General features: G+C 37.2%; 1 protein-coding gene across 2 annotated transcripts in view; it reads left to right on the top strand.

Annotated features, from left to right (window-relative positions):
* The window catches only part of SPIDR (scaffold protein involved in DNA repair), a 778,935-nt gene that overhangs the window by 105,047 nt on the left and 653,814 nt on the right, over positions 1-20,074 (top strand). The window contains exon 4 of one of the 2 annotated variants that reach the window (XM_064267702.1): positions 14,593-14,772. The exons of the other annotated variant lie outside the window; for it this stretch is intronic. Coding sequence (XP_064123772.1) covers positions 14,593-14,772 — 180 coding nt within the window. The remainder of the gene's footprint in view (positions 1-14,592; positions 14,773-20,074) is intronic. 2 annotated transcript variants of the gene reach the window in all.

Genomic DNA, 20,074 nt, shown 5'->3' with positions numbered 1-20,074 from the left:
TCTTTGCACTTTTTTTTTTCTTTTTTTTAATTGTGCTTTAAGTGAAAGTTTACAAATCAAGTCAGTCTCTCATACAAAAACTTATACACACCTTGCTAGGTACTCCTAGCCGCTCTTCCCCTAATGAGAAAGCACACTCCCCTCCTCCACCCTGTGTTCCCCGTATCCGTTCAACCAGCTTCAACCCCCTCTGCCTTCTTATTTCACCTCCAGACAGGAGTTGCCCACATAGTCTCTTGTGTCTGCTTGAGCCAAGAAGCTCATTCCTCAACAGTATTGTTTTCTGTCTTATAGTCCAGTCCATTTCCTGTCTGAAGAGTTGGCTTCAGGAGTGGTTCCAGTCTTGGGCTAACAAAGGGTCTGGGGACCGTGACCTCCAGGGTCCTTCTAGTCTTAGACCATTAAATCTGGTCTTTTCACGAGAATTTGAGATCTGCATCCCACAGTTCTCCTGCTCCATCAGGAATTCTCTGTTGTGTTCCCTGTCAGGGCAGTCATCGGTGGTAGCCAGGCACTGTCTAGTTCTTCCGGTCTCTGGCAGATGTAGTTTCTGGTTTATGTGGCTCTTTCTGTCTCCTGGGCTCATTTTTACCATATGGCTTTGGTGTTCTTCATTCTCGTTTGCTCCAGGTGGGTTGAGACCAATTGATGCATCTTAGATGACTGCTTGCTAGCATTTAAGACCCCAGATGCCACTCACCAAAGTGGATTGCGGAACGTTTTCTTAATACATTTTGTTATGCCAGTTGACCTAGATGTCCCTTGACATCATGGTCTCCAAACTCCTGTCCCTGCTATTCTGGCCTTCAAAGTGTTCAGTTGTATTCAGGAAACTTCTTTGCCTTTGGATTAGTCCAATTGTACAGACTTCTCCTGTATTGTGTGTTGCCTTTCCCTTCACCTAAGATAGTGCTTGTCTACTATCTAATTAGTGAATACCCCCTCCCTCCTTATCCACCCTCGTAAACATAAAAGAACACTTTCTTCTGTATTTAAACTTTTCCTTGAGATCTTATAATAGTGGTCTCATATAATATTTGTCCTTAGCAACGGGACTAATTTCACTCAGCATAATGCCTTCTAGATTCCTCCACATTATGAAGTGTTTTACAGATTCAGCGTTGTTCTTTACTGTTGTGTTCTATTCCACTGTGTGAATATACCATAATTTATTTATCCATTCATCTGTCGGTGGGCACCTTGGTTGCTTCCGTCTTTTTGCTGATGTAAACAGTGCTGCAGTGAACATGGGTGTGCCTATATCTGTTCATATGAAGACTTTTTTCTCTAGGATATATTCCAAGGTGTGGAATTGCTGGATCATATCGTAGTTGTACTTTTAGCTTTTTAAGGAAGCATCAAATCAATTTCCAAAGTGGTTGTACCATTTTAAATTCCCACCAGCAGTGTATAAGTGTTCCAGGCTCTCTACAACCTCTCCAACATTTATTATTTTGTGTTTTTTGGATTAATGCTAGTATTGTTGGGATGAGATGGTATCTCATTGTGGTTTTGATTTGAGTTTCTCTAATGGCTAATGATTGTGAGCATTTCCACATGTATGTTTTAGCCACCTGAGTGTCTTCTTTGGTGAAGTGCCTGTTCATCATATCCTTTGCCCATTTTTTAATTGGGTTATTTGTCTTTTCGTGGTTGAGTTTTTGTGATATCATGTAGATTTTAGAGATCGGATGCTGATCAGAATTGTCATAGCCAAAAACTTTTTCCCAACCTGTAGGTAATCTTTTTACTCTTTTGGTGAAGTCCTTGGATGAACATAGGTGTTTAATTTTTAGGAGCAACCAGTTGTCTATTGCCTAGTTTCTCTTCTGGTGTTTGTGCATTGTTAGTAATGTTTCGTATACTATTTATGCCATGTATTAGGCCTCCTAGCGCTCTCCCCATTTTTTCTTCTATGATGTTTATCGTTTTAGATTTTATATATTTGGTCCATTTTGAGTTAGTTTTGTACGCGGTGTGAGGTATGGGTCTTGTTTCATTTTTTTGCTGGTAGATATCCAGTTATGCTAGCACCGTTTGTTAAAGAGACTGTCTTTTCCCCACTTAACAGATTTGGGGCCTTTGTCAAATATCAGCTGCTCATATGTGGATGGATTTATGCCTGGATTGTCAATTCTGTTCCATTGGTCTACGTATCTGTTGGTGTACCAGTACCAGGTTGTTTTGACTACTATGGCGGTATAATATGTTCTAAAATCAGGTAGTGTGAGGCCTCCCATTTTGTTCTTCTTGTTCAGTAATGCTTTACTTGTCGGGCCTCTTTCCCTTCAGTATGAAGTTGGTGATTTGTTTCTCCATCACATTAAAAAATATCATTGGAATTTGGATCGGGATTGCACTGAATCTATAGATCACTGCCTTAGTCACCTAGTGCTACTATATCAGGAATACCACGAGTGGATCGCCTCAACATACAAATTTATTCTCTCACAGTCTAGTAAGCTGCAAGTCCAAATTCAGGGTGTCAGCTCCAGGGGAAGGCGTTCTCTTCTCTTCTCTCTTGGCTCTGGAGGAAGATCCTTGTCATCAATTTTCCCTTGGTCTAGGAACTTCTCAGAGTAGGAACCTTGGATCCAAAGCCCTGCTTTCTTGGTGGTATGAGGCCCCCATGTCTCTCTACTTGCTTCTGTTTTTTATATCTCAAAAGAGATTGACTTAAAGCACAAACTAATATTGTAGATTGAGTCCTGCCTCATTATCGTTAACTGTCGCTAATCCTGTCTAAAACATCGTAGAGGTAGGATCTAGGAAAGTAGGAAAATCATACCAGATGACACAATGGTGGACAGTTACACAATACTGGGATTCATGCACTAGCTAAGTTGACAGATATTTTGGGAGGGACACAGTTTAATCCATAACAATCGCTTTGGGTAGTATTGACATAGTATTAAGTGTTCTGGTATAGGAACACGGAACAGTCTTTTTAAATATCTTTCATTAGTGTATAAGTCTTTCATATCTGTGGTTAAATTTATTCCTCAGTGTTATATTTTCTTAAATGGAATCACTTTTCTAATTTCCCTTTCAGATTTCTTATTGGTGGTTTATAGAAATTCAGCTGATTTTTTTTAGTTGTTACTGACTTTGAAACCTGTATTAGCTCTAGAAGCTTTCTTGAAGACTCTTTGGGGAAATATATATAGTACCATGTCACCTGGGAAGAGAGAAAATTTTACTTTTTTTTTTCCTTCCCCAATCTGTATTCCTTCTATTTTTTTTTTTTTTAATCTTATTTTTCTGGCTAGGACTTCTAATACTGTGTTCTGTTCTTCACAATTTTAAGGAAAGTTCTTAGTCTTCTCCCGTTAAATACAATGTTGGCTTTTGGCTTTTTACATATGCTCTGAATCATACTTTGGAACTTCCCTTCTATTCCAGTGTTGACTATGTTTATCAAGAATGGGTGTTGGAGTTTTTTTTTTTAATTTTTAAAAATTTGTTTATTGTACTTTAGGTGAAAGTTTACATCTCAAGTTCATTTCTCATACAAAAATTTATACATGTTATGTGACCCTAGTTGGAATCCCTAAGATGAGACAGATAGCACATGCCCTCTTTCCACCCCGGATTTGCTGTGTCCATTCAACCATCTGCTATCCCTTTCTGCCTTCTCGTCCCACCTCCGGACAGGCTTTGCCCATTTGGTCTCATGTATCTACTGAACTAAGAAGTGCACTCTTCACGAGTAGTATTTTATGTTTTATAGTCCAGTCTAATCTTAGCCTGAATAGTTGGCTTCAGGAATGTTTTTAGTTCTGGGTTAACAGGGAGTCTGGGAGCCATGTATTCTAGGATTCTTCCACTCTCCGACCAGTAAGTCTGGTCTTTTTACATGAATTTTAGTTCTGCAGCCCACTTTTCTCCTGCTCCATCTCAGTCTCTCTGTTATGTTCCCTGTCAGGGCGGTTATTCGTTGTAGCCCGGCACCATCTAGTTCTTCTGGTCTCAGGCTGGTGGAGTTTGGTTTATGTGGCCCTTTTTGTCTCTTGGGCATATATTTTCCTTGTGTCTTTCGTATTCTTCATTCTCCTTTGCTCCAGGTGGGTGAGGACCAATTGATCCCAGACGCCACTCATCAAAGTGGGATGCAGAACATTTTCTTAATAAACTTTGTCATGGCAGTTGACCTAGATCTCTTCCGAAACCATGGTCTCCAGACCCCTGCCCCTGTTACTCTGTCCCTCGAAGTATTGGGTTGTGTTCAGGAAACTTCTTAGCTTTTGGTTTAATCCAGTTGTGCTGACTTCCCCTGTATTGTCTGTTGTCCTTCACTTCACCTAAGATAATTCTTGTGTACTATCCAGTTAGTGATTTCTCCTCTCCCTCCCTTCCCACCCTCGTAACCATCAAAAATATTTTCTTCTGTGTTTAAACCTTTCACATCTCTGTAAGAGATATTGGCCTATAGTTTTCTTTTCTTATGGTGTCTTCATCTAGTGTTGGTATTATGATTATGTTTAATTCGTAGAATGAATTAGGGAGTATTCCTTCATTTTTTTTTTTTTCCCTTGTGGAAGAGTTTAAACAGCAGTGGTGTCAGTTCTTCTCTAAATGTGTGGTAAAATTCTTCAGTGAAATTTGGCCCAGGCCTTTTTGCGGGGGGGAGTTTGTTGATCCCTGAATCGTTCTCTTCACTTTTATGGGTCTGTTCAGTCTTTATTTCCCCTTGAGTCAGCTTAGATAGGTTGTGTGCTTTTAAGAATTTGACCATTGCATCTAGGTTATCGAGTTTTTGCTGTACCGTTGTTCATAACATTCTGTCATAATTCTATTTATTTACTTTAGGTTCTTTGTAATGTCTCCTCTTTCATTTCGTAATTTGTTGATTTAAATCTTTTTTCTTTCATTGTTAGTCTAGCTAAAGTTTTGTCAATTTTAGTAATCTTTTAAAGAGACAACTTCTGGTTTTGTTGATTCTCTGTATTGTTTTTCTCCTTTTGGTATTATTTATGTCTTCACTGACCTTTGTTATTTTCTTTATCCTGGTAGGTGTAGTCTCAGTTTGGTTTTCTCTTTCGAGTTCCTTATGTTGTAGATTTGGATTGTTGATTTGCGATCTATCTTTTCTTATGTAGGCATTTATTACTAAGAGTTTTCCTCTGAAGTACTGCCTTTGCTGCATGGCATATGTTTTGTTATGTTGTCCTTTCATTTTCATTTGATTACAATTAACAAATAGTATTTATAAAAAAAATTTTTTTTATTTATAACATACCATAGTAAATTTGTACCAACTTCACTTCATTTACATACAAGAAATTCTGTACATAAATCATTCTGCCCCATTTTGTTAACATAACTATGTCTTTGTATTTCATGTGCCCTGTAGTAACATTTTACCCTTGCTTTTTTTTTTTTTTGTACATTTGTCATTAAAAAGCATGAAGGACAAAACAGAATTATCAAGCATGAATACCTTTTAGTAGCCCTTATACTTCTGGTTATCTGCTCAGCTGCTAAATGAAAGGCTGACAGTTCGAACATACTATCTCCTCCGCGGGAGAAAGATGTGGCAGTTTGCTTCTGTAAAGATTTACAGCCGTGGAAACCCTATGGCAGTTCTACCCTGTCCACTATGAATTGCAATTGACTTGATGGCAATGCATTTGGTTTTGGTTTTATATTTGTTCACACAATTCCTTTCATTAGGGATCTTTTTTTTTTATGTTTGGCATTGAATTCTTTCTAATGTCTTTCTGTCTGCAGAACTCCCATTAGTATTTTTTGTAGGCCGGTTTTGAGGATATGAACTCTGAGCTTCTGTTTATCTGGGAATGATTTAATTTCACCCTCATTCTTGAAGGACAGTCTCCCTGGGTATAGTATTCTTGGTTGTCAGGTTTTTTACTTCACCACTTTAAATATATTGTGCAGTGCCTTCTTAATGAATAATGTTCCTGAGGAGAAATCGTTACTTAATGTTATTGGGTATCCTTTATATGTGACTGTTTGTTTCTGACTCATTTTTTTCAAGTTTCTTTCTTACCCTTATTTTTCAGATAGATCTCTTTGGGTTTATTCTGCTTGGAGTTCTTTGATCTTCTTGGATTTGTAGATTCATATCCTTCATCAGATTGGGACAATTTTCTGTCAATATTTCTTCAAGTATTTTTTCTTTCTATTTCTCTCTCTCATTTCCTTATGGAATTCCTGTGATGCATATATTCTCTTGACTTTCTATAACTTTATTATCGTGTGCTTAATTTTTTTTTTAACATTATTGAGCATCTGTTCTTGTTTGTCTTCAGCCTCTGTAGCTTTGACAATCTTACTTCTAAGTTGCTGATTCTTTCTTCTTCCTGATTAAATCTGTTTTGAATTCTTTCATCGTGTTTCTCATTTCAAGTGTTCTCTTTTTCAGTTGCAGTATTTCATTTGGTTTCTTTTTAGATTTTCATTTTGTTTATATATTGTTTTCATTATTTCTTTTAGATCTTTTTGCTTTTCCTTACCACCTTAATTATGTTTAACCTTGTTTGTATTATTTTCTTTCATTCTGTCCATTATTTGGTCTTCCATAGATGCGCCTTTACTCACTTTGTTATGTTCATTTGGACAGGCCATCATCTCTCTTTTCTTCATATGTCTTTTTGTATTTTGGGGGGGACGTAGGAACTTTTGAGGGTGTTAACTTCCTCATTTTTCCCCAGTATTTGGTGTTTTTGGTTACACTACTTTTTGAAAAAATTTTTACATGGGCAGAGCCTTTGCTTACTGGTTCCTCTCTCTCTCTGTGATATCACCCCACCTTCCCTGCTTTAATAAGGATTCAGAAGTTCCAGATCTTCATTTTCAACTTTAAGTGTTTCACAGACACATCAGAGAACATGTTGTTGTCAATCTCTTTATCAGTGGGCCCCACTGTTCAGGTGGTGTATCGTGTACTATGCAGCCTTTCCTCCAGGGACAGAGTCCTGTCTCTCTTGTAATTACTCCCTACCCTTCTGTTTCTGCAACTGCATTTTTAGTCAGAAAACCAACACCAAAGAGGCCCCTTGGGGGGTATGTATTGCCTTCCAGTTTTGCACAAGGCTTCCTGCCATGTTGTGTGGGGTTGCTTAAATCTGACTTGGCTTTCAGGGGATGCACAGGCAGACTTTCCTCCATATTAGTAGGAGAAGGGCTGGCATATCCCAGAAAGACCCCTGAGAGATCAGTGTTCTTGGTTTCAAGGTCCCAGTGGCCCTGTGGTTGTTAGGGGAGAATTCTCCATTGAGGTAACGCACCTCCTGGCCCCACTGTAGGAACCTTCCTGTAGGTGTTTGTATCAGTCAATCAGCCAACAAGTACTGGGTTGGGAAGGGGTTGTCAGGCTTTGAAAGAATGCCTAGGGAGGTCTGCTTTGTTGCTATCAGAGCTCCTTCTGCCATTACTCATAGTATTTTGACTGTGAGTGTAGCCTTCATTAAGGATGTTTTTCTAGCACCCAGCAGCCTCAGTCAGTAGTACTCAACATTGACAGGAGGTAGGAGTAGACCTGAATTGATCCCCAGGTAGGTCTGTCCTTTTGGTTTCAGAGGCCTGAGCTATAGGGTCACAGGCTGTCAAGTATTGTGATGACTATGGGAACAGACTCCACCGCAGGACACCTTTTGTTGCCATTCGCAGCAACCTGGCAGCCAACCTTGATCAGGTAGGGAAGGGGCTGTAATGCTCTGATTGTACCTCTAGGGGAGATTTGCTTTGTAACTATCACATACTCCCTGGTAGATTGTTGGCTGTGAGTGCAGCCCCCACTCAAGACTCTTTTGTCCTAGCACATAACAGCCTCAGTTAGTATTCCTCAGCACCAATTGGAATGAGGGACAGACAGACCCGAAATGGACCCCCAGGTGGTCTGTACTGTTGGTTTTGGGGGCTTGAACTATGGGTTGTGCAGGGAGGCAGGTATAATGCTGCCTACTGGAGCAGACGGCACTGCAGAGGTTTTCTGTATCAGTTCTCAGAAACATGGCAACCAACAGACACATGGTAGGAGAGGGGTTGTCACACTTTAATTAGACCCCATGAGGTTTGCCTTGTTACTCTCAGAGCTGCCTGGTACATTGCTGGTTGTGAGTATAGGCTTTACTCAAAGACACCTGCTTTCTAGCACACTGCAGCCTCAGTCTGAAGTTCTCAGTGCTGACCGGATGTGGAGGCAGACTGACTCAATTTGACCTCCAGGGAGTTCTGTTCTGCTAATTTCATAGGACTGAGCTATAGGTTCACAGGGAGGCAGGTAGAGTGCTGACTATGGGTGCAGACTACACTGCATTGTGCCTTCTTTAGCAATTCCTAGCAGTCTTATAGCTGACTGTAACTGAGCGGAGGTGAGGCTGTCACTTTTCAAATGGACACCTAGGTCAGTCTGCCATTTTGCTATCAGAGCTCCCTGCCTTCCCCCATCCTGGTATATTGGCTGTGGGTATATACTTCACTCAGCATGCCTTCTTGTTGGTCACAGCTACCTCAGTCAGCAATCCTCAGTGCTGACTTTGTTTTTTTATGTTTCTGTGGAGGAGTGGTACCATGGATCTGTTTACTTTGCTACCTTGCTTCATTGTCTCCGTCTTGAGTGTGGTGTGTCACTTTTCTTTGAATGGTGTTGGTGGGGCCCAGCGGGGACGTGAACTTACATACCTAGCTGGCCTTGCAGTACACTTCAACAGAGGTACTACCTGGGGGGGGAGGGGGGAAGAAGACTAGATAGGATCCATAGGGTCATCACATACTATCCCATGTGACCAGGGTAGAATAGAAAACCATTTGTTTTTGAAGAACCGGAAAAATTACAAGAGGAATGAAATTGGATGATCAGTAGATGCCAATGCCAAGATAAATTAGATTTTGAATTATTTGACAAGGAGTTTAAGCAGTCATCATAAAAACGCTTTAACAAGTGTGTATGGATTATCTTGAACAAATGAAATATTTTAAAATCTCAGTAAGCATATACATGTTATTATATACACGTTATTAAAAACAACCAAATGAAAATTACTGAACAGAAATATGCTAACCAAGGTAAAAACTAATTGGATGGACTCAATAGAAAAAATAGTCTGGGGGCAAACAACAACAACAGAAACAGTGTTAGGGATCTGTGGGACAACAAAATGCTAAGATCTATACCATTTGTGTTCTTGAAGGAAAGGAAGAAGAGGGCAGGACTAAAAGAGTATTGAAACAAATAATGATTTTAACTCATCCAAGTTGGCAAGTAGCAGTTGGAGAGAGAAGATATATTGTTTATAGGAGAATGCCAATTTGAATGACATCAAATTTCTCCTTTGAAACCATGGGTGGCGGAAGGACATAGCACAACATTTTTCAAGTACAGAAGGAAAAGAGTTGTCAAGTGATAATTCTATATACAACACAAATATTTTTTAGTAATTAAGGCAAAATAAAGACATTTTTGTGGAAATTAAGGGACTGTTTTGTTAGGAAACCTAGCCTTAAAGAATGGCTAAACAAAGTTCTCTAAGAGGGAAGGAAATGTTAGTGTAGTGCTATGAGGGAAATTTCTACCACTAAATGCTTTTTGTGTATTTATGCAAATAATGCATGTGTTATATGATTTTTTGGCCAACTTCACCCTCCCCCTGTGAGGTACTTTTTTTCTTTTTTTTTACAGCAATATGTAAAAAAAGTAGCGTAATGTTCCTACGAAAATACTTCACAGGGGGAAGGAGCAGTTGGCAAAAAAAAAAAAAAATATATATATATATATAGCATGTGTGTTATTTACATAAAAATACTGTGTATTAAAAATGGGAAAGGTCTCAATTTATAATCTGAACTCTTACCTCAGGAACTAGAAAAAAGTCAAAATAAACCCAAAACAAGCAGAAAGAAAGAAATAATAAAGAGCTGAATCCAATGAAGTTGAAAATAGAAAAATGAGAAAATCAGTGAAATCAAAAGCTTGTTTATTTAAAAAGAATACAACTAATAAACTATCATGATTGATGAGAAAAAGAGAGGAGGCACAAATCACCAATATCAGGAATAAAAAGGTTTACTGATTCTGTAGTTATTAAAAGAATAAAAATGAGCAAGTATGAGTAACTTCATGCTTTTAAACTTGTCAACTTGGGAAAATGGGGCTAACTTTTAAAAAAAAACCACAGCTACCAAAACTCAAAAAGATGAAATAGAGAACCTGAATAGCTCTACAACTGTTAAAGAAATTTAATTAGAAACTAAAAAGCTTTTGAAAAAATTTCCAGTCCCAGATGCTCTGTCATTGTAGAATTCATCCAGGCTTTCAAAGTATTAAAATAAATTTTATACAATTTCTTCCAGAAAATGGAAGAGGAGAGAATAGTTCCCAACTCACTTTATAAGGCTAGTAGTACCTCGATACCAGTACAAATAAAACTACAGACCAATGTCTCTCATGAATTTAAACATAAAAATCCTCCACAAAATATTAGTAAAATGAATCCAACAATGCTAAGAAAAATTATACACATGACCAAGTAGGAGTTATTACAGCTTTGCAAGACTGATTCAATGTTAAAAAATCAATCAGTGTAATTCGCCATATTAACAGAATAAAAAGAAATATCATATGGTCATTAATTGATGTAGAAAAAACACTTGATAAAATCCAACACTCATTCATGATAAAAACTCTTATTAGCAATCTAAAAATAGGAGTAAACTGCCCCAATTTGATAAAGAGTACCTACAAAAAAAAAAAAGCCCTGGTCAAGCAATGGCTAAGTGTTCCGTGGGAGAAAAGGCCTGATGATCTGTTCCTGCAAAGGTTAACCAAAAACAAAATAAAACAAACAAAAACCCACAACCATTGCCTTAGAGTCGATTCTGTCTCATAGTGACCCTACAGTATAGAGTAGAATTGCCCCATAGGTTGTCCAAGGAACAGCTGGTGGATTTGAACTGCCAACCTTTTAGTTAGCAACTGAGCTCCTGATGGGGCATTTCTACTCTATCATACATGGCCACTATGAGTCGGAATCAACTCGATGGCACACAACAACACCTACAAAAAACGTACAGCTAATATCATACCTAATGCAGAAAGAATGAATGCTTTCTCCCTAAGTCTGGCAACAAGGCAAGAATGTGTGCTGTCAGGATTCTTATTAAGCATAGCATTGAAAGCTGTTGTCTTTGCAATAAGGGAAGAAAAAGAGATAAAAAGCATATTTAAAAGAAGAAATAAAACTTCTGTTTGCAGATGACCTGATGGTCTATATAGAAAATCTAAGGAATCCTAGAAGTAATCTGTGAATTTTGAGAGGTTTCAGGTTATAAATAAGATCAACACTAAAAAATCAATTGCATTTCTAATTAATAACAATGAACACGTGGAAAACAGAAGTTAAAAGTGCCACACAATTTATAACCACTCAAAGGAAATGAAAAACAAAAAAAACCAAACCCATTGCCTTTGAGTCGATTCCGACTCCTAGCGACCCTATAGGACAGAGTAGAACTGCCCCATAGAGTTTCCAAGGAGCGACTGGTGGATTCAAACTGCTGACCTCTTGGTTAGCAGCTGTGGCACTTAACCACTACGCCACCAGGGTTTCCAAAGGAAATGAAACAATTTGTTATAAACTTAACCAAGACATACATGATCTATATGCTGAAAATTACAAAATGTTGATGAAAGAATCCAAGGAGGGCTTAAATAAGTGGAAAGTTATACCATGTTCATGAACTGGAAGATTTAATATAATAAAGGTGTCAGTTCTCTCCAAATTGATCTACAGGTTTAATGCAGTTCCCATGAAAATCTCAGCAAGGTGTTTTTAGGCATAGAACAAATTTGTTCTAAAATTTCTGTGGAGATGCACAGGCCCTAGAACAGCTAAAAAATCCTGACAAGAATAATGTGAGGGGGAGGAATCACATTACCTGACATTAAGGCTTACTATATAGCTGTGGAGTCCAGCCATTAAAACCTGTTGTCATCGAGTCGATTCCGACTCATAGCGACCCTATAGGACAGAGTAGAACTGCTCCATAGGGTTTCCAAGGAGCACCTGGTGGATTTGAACTGCCGACCTTTTGGTTAGCAGCCGTAGCTCTTAACCACTACGCCACCAGGGTTTCCTGGAGTCCCTGGGAGGTGCAAATGAGCAACATGCTTGGCTGCTAACCAAAAGATTTGGAGGTTCCAGTTCACCCTGAGGTGTTGTAGAAGAAAGGCTTGGCTGTCTACCGAAAAATAATTCATTGTAAGCCATGTGAAACACAGTTTAACTCTGACACACATGGGGTTGCTATGTGTCAGAGACTGACTCAGCAGGAACTGGTGATGGTGGACTTAGGTGTATCAGTCAAGACAGTGTGCTATCGACAGAGGGGTAGACACATTGATAATGGACAGAATAGAGTAACCAGAAATAACAGAACCAGTTGCTGTCAAGTCAGTCTCCAACAGATGGTGACCCCATGTGCGCGAGAATAGAACTGTGCTCCGTAGGGTTTTCAGTGGCCGGTTTTTCAGAAACAGATTACCAGAACTTTCTTTCAATGCACCTCTGGCTGAAGTAGAACCTCCAACCCTGTTCAGGTAACAGCTGAGCGCGTTAACCATTTGCATCATTCAGGAACTCCACCCAGAAATATAAAATAGCCCATGTGACTTTTAACAGAGGTGCAAAATGAAGTCAGTGTAGTAAGAATAGCCTTTTCAACAAACATTGCTAGGGCAATTTGATATCCATTGGCAAAACAAACTTGAATCTCAGAATTTATTTATAAAAAACTCAGAATGGATCACAGATTTAAATATAAAATGTAGAACTATAAAACTTCCAGGGGGGAAAAAAGATAATCCTCAGGATCTAGAATAGGAATGACACCAAAAGCAAGATCTATAAAAGGAATAATTGCTAAATTTGACCCCATCAGAATTAAAAACTTGCTTTACAAAAGACCTTGTCAAGAGGATGAAAAGCAAAGGTGAAGACTGGGAGAAAATATTTGCAAATCACATTTTCGACAAAAGACTAGTATTGAGAATACATAAAGAACTTTCCCAAACTCAGTAGTAAAATAAACAACCCAGTTAGATAATCAGCAAAAGACATGAGACATTTCATCGAAGAAGATATACTTGTGGAAATGCAAATTTAAATGATAATGAGGTATCACTACACACCTATCTAGAAAAAAAAACTTTTTTTTTTTTTTCAGTATGGCCAAAATAAAACATTGGTAAGATCAAATGGTGGCAAGAGCAGAAAGCTTAGACCACTCATAGGTTGCTGGTAGGACTGTAAAATTGTACAGCCACTTTGGAAAATAATTTGACAGTTTCTTATGAGACTTACCATGCAATTACAGGACAAGTCAGCAATTGCACGCTTGGGCATTTGTCTCAGAGAAATGAAAATTATGTTCACATAAAACCCTGTACGTGGATGTTCATAGCCGTTTTATTCGCAATAGCTTCAAACTGGAAATAACACAGGCACCCTTCTGTAGGTGAATGATCAAACAAACTGTGGTACATCCATACTATGGAATACTTCTCAGTAATGAGAAGAAACTAACTTTTTTATACACAACAACTTGGAAAATATGCTGAGTGGTAAAAACCAGTCTCAAAAGTTTACATAGTATGGTTTAATTTATATAAGACTCTTGAAGTGGCAAAATTACAGAAATACAAAATTATAGTGGATGCCAGGATTGAAGAATGGTGGTGGGGAGTAGTGTGATATTCAAAGGCAACACAAAGTATACTGTATTTTTGCACAAATAACATGTGCCTTCTGTGTTTGCCAACCACTCCCTCCTTCTGGTAAGGTATTTTTGTAAGTGTGCTATGCTAAATTTTTTCCACAGCATCATATTAAAAAAAATTGGCATGGTGTAACTTCTGAACATACCTCGTGGGGGAAGGGAGCGGTTGGCAAACAAACATAGAAGGTGTGCATTATTGTGTAAAATTACTTGTGATGATGGAACTGTTCTGTATCTTGACTATAACTGTGCCAACACTGTAGTTGTGATGTTATACTATAATTCTTAAAGATGTTACTGTTAAAGGAAACTGGGTAATGCGTATCCAGGATTTCTTTGTATTCATGTTTATAACTGTATTTGCAGCTACTATTTTCTCAAAATAGAAAGTTTAATTAAGCAAAAAAGTTTGCTCTTAAGTGTTTTTAGCATACTGCTGCTACCAGAGCTCCCAGTCTGGTAAAGTGCAGGAAATATATTATTTGGAAATGATTGGTTTTGTGATTTTTTTTTTTGTTTTGTCTGTGTTTTTTCCTGATTTCATCAAATACTCTAGAAATTTTTAGTTGTTATTTCACATTTATTTTTTAGTTTTCTTTTGTGCTCCAGTTTGTTTTCTTCTCCTTTTAACTTATCTGAACCAATTCTAATTCCTTTTTTCCTTGTGGTTTGGCTTTAATTCAAAGAATCTTAGGTTTTACATAGAACTTTAGAGAGATTTGATGTAAGACATTACTTCTGCTATCAGAGTTCTGTGTATTTGTGACACTAGCCAAGTAATACGGATAAAATCTCATTCTGAAAAATAATCAGTTAAGGTAGGCAGTATTTTTATATATTCTTTTTCTTTAATAGAAAATTTCACATCTGATAGTGCAAATGGACCTGCAGAGATAACACGTTGTTCCAGTGGAAGTAATCTGTCAGATGAAGAGAAGACAATTTCTAAATCGGCGAATAATCACGGACATGGTTCTGGAATCAACAGGTTTTGCAGCAGAAAAACTGTAGGTCAAGAAGATGGGGCTAGTGAAGGTAAATTGATAATTTTTAAGAAATCCAGTTATGTATTGAGTTCAATATTGGGAAAAAATATTCTTACTATAGGTATTATTGTGGGTATTTTCTATTTTGATCTTACTGAGTACTGCCTCTATGCTAAATGCTCTAGAAACGTTTTCTCCTTTACTATTACTTTTTTAAAAATAATTTATTTCATTTTCATTGTGGAGAATTTTTACAGCAGCAAAAATACCAGTTCAATATTTTTACATTTATAATTCAGTGACATTGATTTTGTTCTTCGAGTTTTGCAGCCAGTTGTTCATGGAGGCATTTAGCTACACGTTTCATTTCCTCCTCCTATACATGATTCCTTTTTTCTCTGTTGCTAAGGTGGACAGAGACTAATTGTTAAATCTTAGATGGCCACTTGAAGATTTTAAGACCCCAGGCACTACACAACGGACTAGGAGATAGAGCAGAAGCACTAAACATGATATGAGGCCAAGAAAGTGCGATGTCCCATGAAACCACTACCCCGACCCTACAAACCAAGGGCTCAAATGCCATGAGATATTTGTACATAAGCAGCTTTGGCAGCTACTCTTTTAATTTTTTGTTGTTGTGTTATAAATATACGTATCACACAACTTTTGCCAATTCTTTTTATAGGAGTACAACTTATTGACAACCATTACGTTAATCAGCTGTGCAGCCCTACCTTTAATCAATGGGGTTTTCCATCACTATAAACTGAAACTCAGCTCTCCATAAGCGATAACCTCCACTTTCCTCTTCCCTGTCACCCCGGTAACCACTGATAAATTTTGGTCTCTATACATTTTTTTTTTTTTTTTGCTAGTTTTGTGTCTTTCTATAAGTGAGGTCATAGAATATTTGTTGTTTTGTGATTGACTTACGTCATTCAGTATAATGTCTTCAAGCTCCATCCCTATTGTGACTTGTATCAAGGCTTCATTTCTACTACTGGCTGAGTAGTATTCCATTGTATGTATGTACCACCTTTTTTGTTCATCCATTCTTCTGTTGATGGGCATTTAGGTTGTTTCCACCTTTTGGCTATTGTGAATAGTGCTGCAGTGAACATTGGTGTCCAAGTCTCTGTTTGTATCTAGACTTTCAAGTTTGTTTTTTTTTTTGTTATATACCTAGGAATGGAATTGTTGGGTCATATTTTTTATGGTAGTTCTAGAAGCCCTGATGGTGAAGTGTTTAAGAGCTTAGGCTGCTAACGAAAAGGTTGGCAGTTCAAATTCACCAGATGCTCATTGGAAACCCTATGGGGCAGTTCTACTCTGTCCTGTAGGGTTGCTATGAGTCGAAATCGACTCGATGGCACACAACAGCAACGATAGTTCTATATTTAGTTTTTTGAAGAACCGCCACGCTGTTTTCTACAACGGCTGTACTATTTGCATTTCTATCAGCAATAGATAAGGGTTCCAGGTTCCCCACATCTTCATCAACATTTGTTATTATTATTTTAGCCATTCCAGTGTGAGTGAAACGGTATCGCTTTGTTATTTTGATTTTCATCTCTCTGATGGCTACTGACATTGAGCATCATTTCATGTGTTTGGTAACCAAGTTGAATGTTCTCTTGGTGAAATGTCTATTCAAGCCCTTGCCCATTTATTTATTGGGTTGTCTTTTTGTTGTTAAGTTGTTTTAAGTTTTATATGTATTTGGTTATTAGATTCTTATCAGATATATGGTTTCTGAAGATATTCTTCTAGTCAGTAGATTATCCTTTTACTCATCAAAGTCTTTTGATGAACACATTTTTAAAATTTTTATGAGGTCTCTTTTGTTTATTTTATATTTTGCTCTTTGTTCTTTTATTGTTATATTAGTTAATCCATTATTAAAAGGTAGGCCCAACAACCTTGCCTCTATGTTTTCTTCTAAGAATTTTATGATTTCAGTTCTCATACTTAGGTCTTTAATCCATTTTGAATTTTTTGTGTGTGTGTAATGTGAGGTATGCATTCTGTTTCACTTTTCTGCTTGTGGAAATCCAGTTCTCCCAACACTGTTTATTGAAGAGAGTCTTCTTTCCTTGTTGAATGGACTTAGCACCCTTGTCAAAAATCGGTTGACTATAGATGTGTGGGTTCATTTTGGTACTCTCAGTTTTATTCCATTGTTCTTGTGTCTGTCGTACCATAGCTGTACAATATGTTTTAAAATCAGAAAGTATGAGTCCTCCTACTTAAATCTCTTTCAGCACTGCTTTAACTGTTCGGGGCCTCTTGCCATTCCATGTAAAGTTGAGGATTGGTTTTTCCATTTCTGTGAAGAAGGCTGCTGGAATTTTGATACGGATTGTATTGAATCTCTGGATCACTTTGGGTATTATTGACATCTTAGCAATATTCAGTCTTCCAGTCCTTGAACACTGCACAGGTTTCCCTTTATTTTCGTCTTCAGTCTCTTTCAGTGGTGTTTTATAATTTTCCTTGTATAGTATTTCACACCCGTGGTAAATTTATTTCTTGGTATTTTATTCTCTAAGATGCTAATGTAAATGGATTCGTTTTCCTAATTTCCCTTTCAGATTTCTCATTGTTGGTGTCTAGAAACCCAACTGATTGTTGTGTGTTGACCTTGCATACTGCAGCCTTACTAAATTTCTCTGTTATGTGTAGAAGCATTCTTCTAGACTTTTTGGGATTTTCTACATATAAAATTTTGACATCCATGAATAGAGATAATTTTAGTTCTTCTCTAATCTGGATACCTTTTATTTCATTTTCTTATCTTATTGCTCTGGCTAGGACTTCTAACAGTATTGAATAGAAATGGTGAGAGCAGGCACCCTTGTCTTGTTCTTGATTTTAAGGTGATAGCTCTTGTCTTTCTCCATTAAATATAATATTGGCTGTTTGTTTTTCATATATCCCCTGAATCATATTGAGGTTTTTTTCCCCCAGTAATCTCCTTGAAGGTTTTCATCCAGAATGGGTGTTGGAGTTTATGAAATGCCCTGTTTGCATCCGTAGAGATGTTCCGGTGGTTTTTTTCCTCTGTTCTGTTGCCGTGATATATTATGTGTATTCATTTTGTAATGTTGAACTATCCCTGCATTTCTGGAGTAAATACCAGTTGGTTATGGTGTACGGTTCTCTTAATATGCTGTTGAATTCTGTTTGCTAGTATTTTGTTGAGAATTTTTATATCTATATTTATAAGGGATATTGGCCTGTAGTTTTTTTTTTCTTGTGGTGTCTTTATCTTGTTTTGGTACCAGGTTTATGTTTGTTAGAATAAATTAGGGTGTAGCCCTTCCTTTAGCTTTTGGATGAGTTTAAGCAGGATTAATGTCAGTTCTTCTCCAAATATTTGGTAAAATTCCTCACTGAAGCTATCTAGTCCAGGACTTTTTTTTTTTTAAATCACTAATTCAATCTTGTCACTCTTTATGGGTTTGTTGAGATTTTCTATTTCCTCTTGAGTCAGTTTGGATAGCATTTGTCCTTCTAAGAATTTGTCTGCTTCATCTAGGTTATCCAGTTTGTTTGCGCACAGTTGTTCGTAATATTCTGTCACAATCGTCTTTATTTCTATCGGGTCAATTGTAATGTCTCCTCTTTCATTTCTTATTTTGGTTATTTACATTTTTTCTCTTTGCAGTCTGTCTAGCTGAAGGTTTATTTTATTGATCTTTTCAAATAACCAATTTCTGGTTTTAGTGATCTCTGTTGTTATTCTGATTTTTATGTCTACTTTGATCTTTCTTATTTCCTTTCTTCTGGTATGTTTAGGCTTAGTTTGCTCTTCTCTTTCTAGTTCCTCAAGTTTTAGAGATAGGCTGTTGATTTGAGATCTGTCGTCTTTTTTATGCAGGATTTCATTGCTGTAAGTTTCCCTCTGAGTACTGTCTTTGCTATAGCCCATATGTTTTGGTATGTTGTGCTTTCCTTTTCATTTGGTTGTAAAAAATTCGTGATCTGTTTTAATCTCCTTCTTGAGCCATTGGTAGTTTAACAGAGTGTTGTTAATCTATGTATGTTTGTGTATTTCTCAGGTTTTTTTTTTTATAGCTGTTATTGATTTCTAGCTTCACTCCATTGTGGTCAAAGAAAAAACTTTGTTTTATTTCAATCTTTTGAGATTTGTCTAGACTAGCTTTTTGACCCAACGTGTGGTCTATCCTGGAGAATGATCTGTGTGCACTAGAATGTATGTTGTTCTGTTGTTGGGTTTCCTATGTATGTCTTTTAAACACAGTTGGTTTATAGTGTCATTCAAGTCCTCTGTTTTCTTGTCGTTCTCTCCAGTATTGAAAGTGGTATATTGAAGTCTCCAACTGGTTTTATAGTCCTGTTTCTTGCTTCACTTCTGTCAGTGTTTGCATTATATATATAGGTACTCCTGTGTCGGGTGCATATATGTTTACGATTGTTAAATCTTCATGAATTAACCTTCTGATCATTTTGTGAGGCCTATTTTTACTTCTTTGATCAGATTTTATCTTAAAGTCTACTTTGTTTGACATTGAGATTGCCACCCCCACCTCTCTTTTGGTAGTTGTTTGCATGGAATATTTTTTTCAATCATTTCACTTTCAAGCTATTTGTGTCCTTGGGTCTAAGGTATGTCTCTTTAAAGAGGCTATGGTTGAATCATATTTCCTTTCTATTTGCCACTATCTGTGCTTTGATTGGCACAATTATTCCATTTTACATTCACTGTAATTACTGATAAAAAGTGACTTATGTTATTTTGTTATTTGGTTTTTGCATGTCTTAAGACGTCTTTGTATTTTTCCTTTATTCCTGTCTGCTTTTATATTTTGTTGGTTTATTTTCGTGAACTATTTTGGTTTCCTTTTTTGTTTGTTTGTTTTTGGTATATTCTTAGTGGTACCATCAACATTATGTTTAACAGCTTGTATTTATAACATGTTAGGGTAAGTTGGTAGCAGCTTAACTTTAGTGACATCTAAGAAATTCTATATCTATATTGTTCCTCCCCACTCCCATGTTTTGTTATCATTAATTGTGTCTTTATATTTCATGTGCCCTGTGACGTAATTTTGTCCTTGCTTTTTATACATTTGTCATTAAAAAGCATGAAGGACAAAACAGAAATATCAATCATGAATACCTTATTACTAGCCCATACACTTGTCCATGAAATTCCCTTTACTAGGGATCTGTGTTTTTATGTATGGCTTTGAATTACTTTCTAGTGTATTTTCCCTTCCATCTGCAGAACACCTATTAGTATTTTTTCTAGGGCCAATCAGGTGGATATGAACTCTCTCAGCTTCTGCTTGTCTGGGAATGTTTTAATTTCAACCTCATTCTTG

This window comes from Loxodonta africana, chromosome 14 (genome assembly GCF_030014295.1).
Source record: "Loxodonta africana isolate mLoxAfr1 chromosome 14, mLoxAfr1.hap2, whole genome shotgun sequence".
Lineage (NCBI taxonomy): Eukaryota > Metazoa > Chordata > Mammalia > Proboscidea > Elephantidae > Loxodonta > Loxodonta africana.
This window is presented reverse-complemented; position numbering and strand designations above follow the sequence as displayed.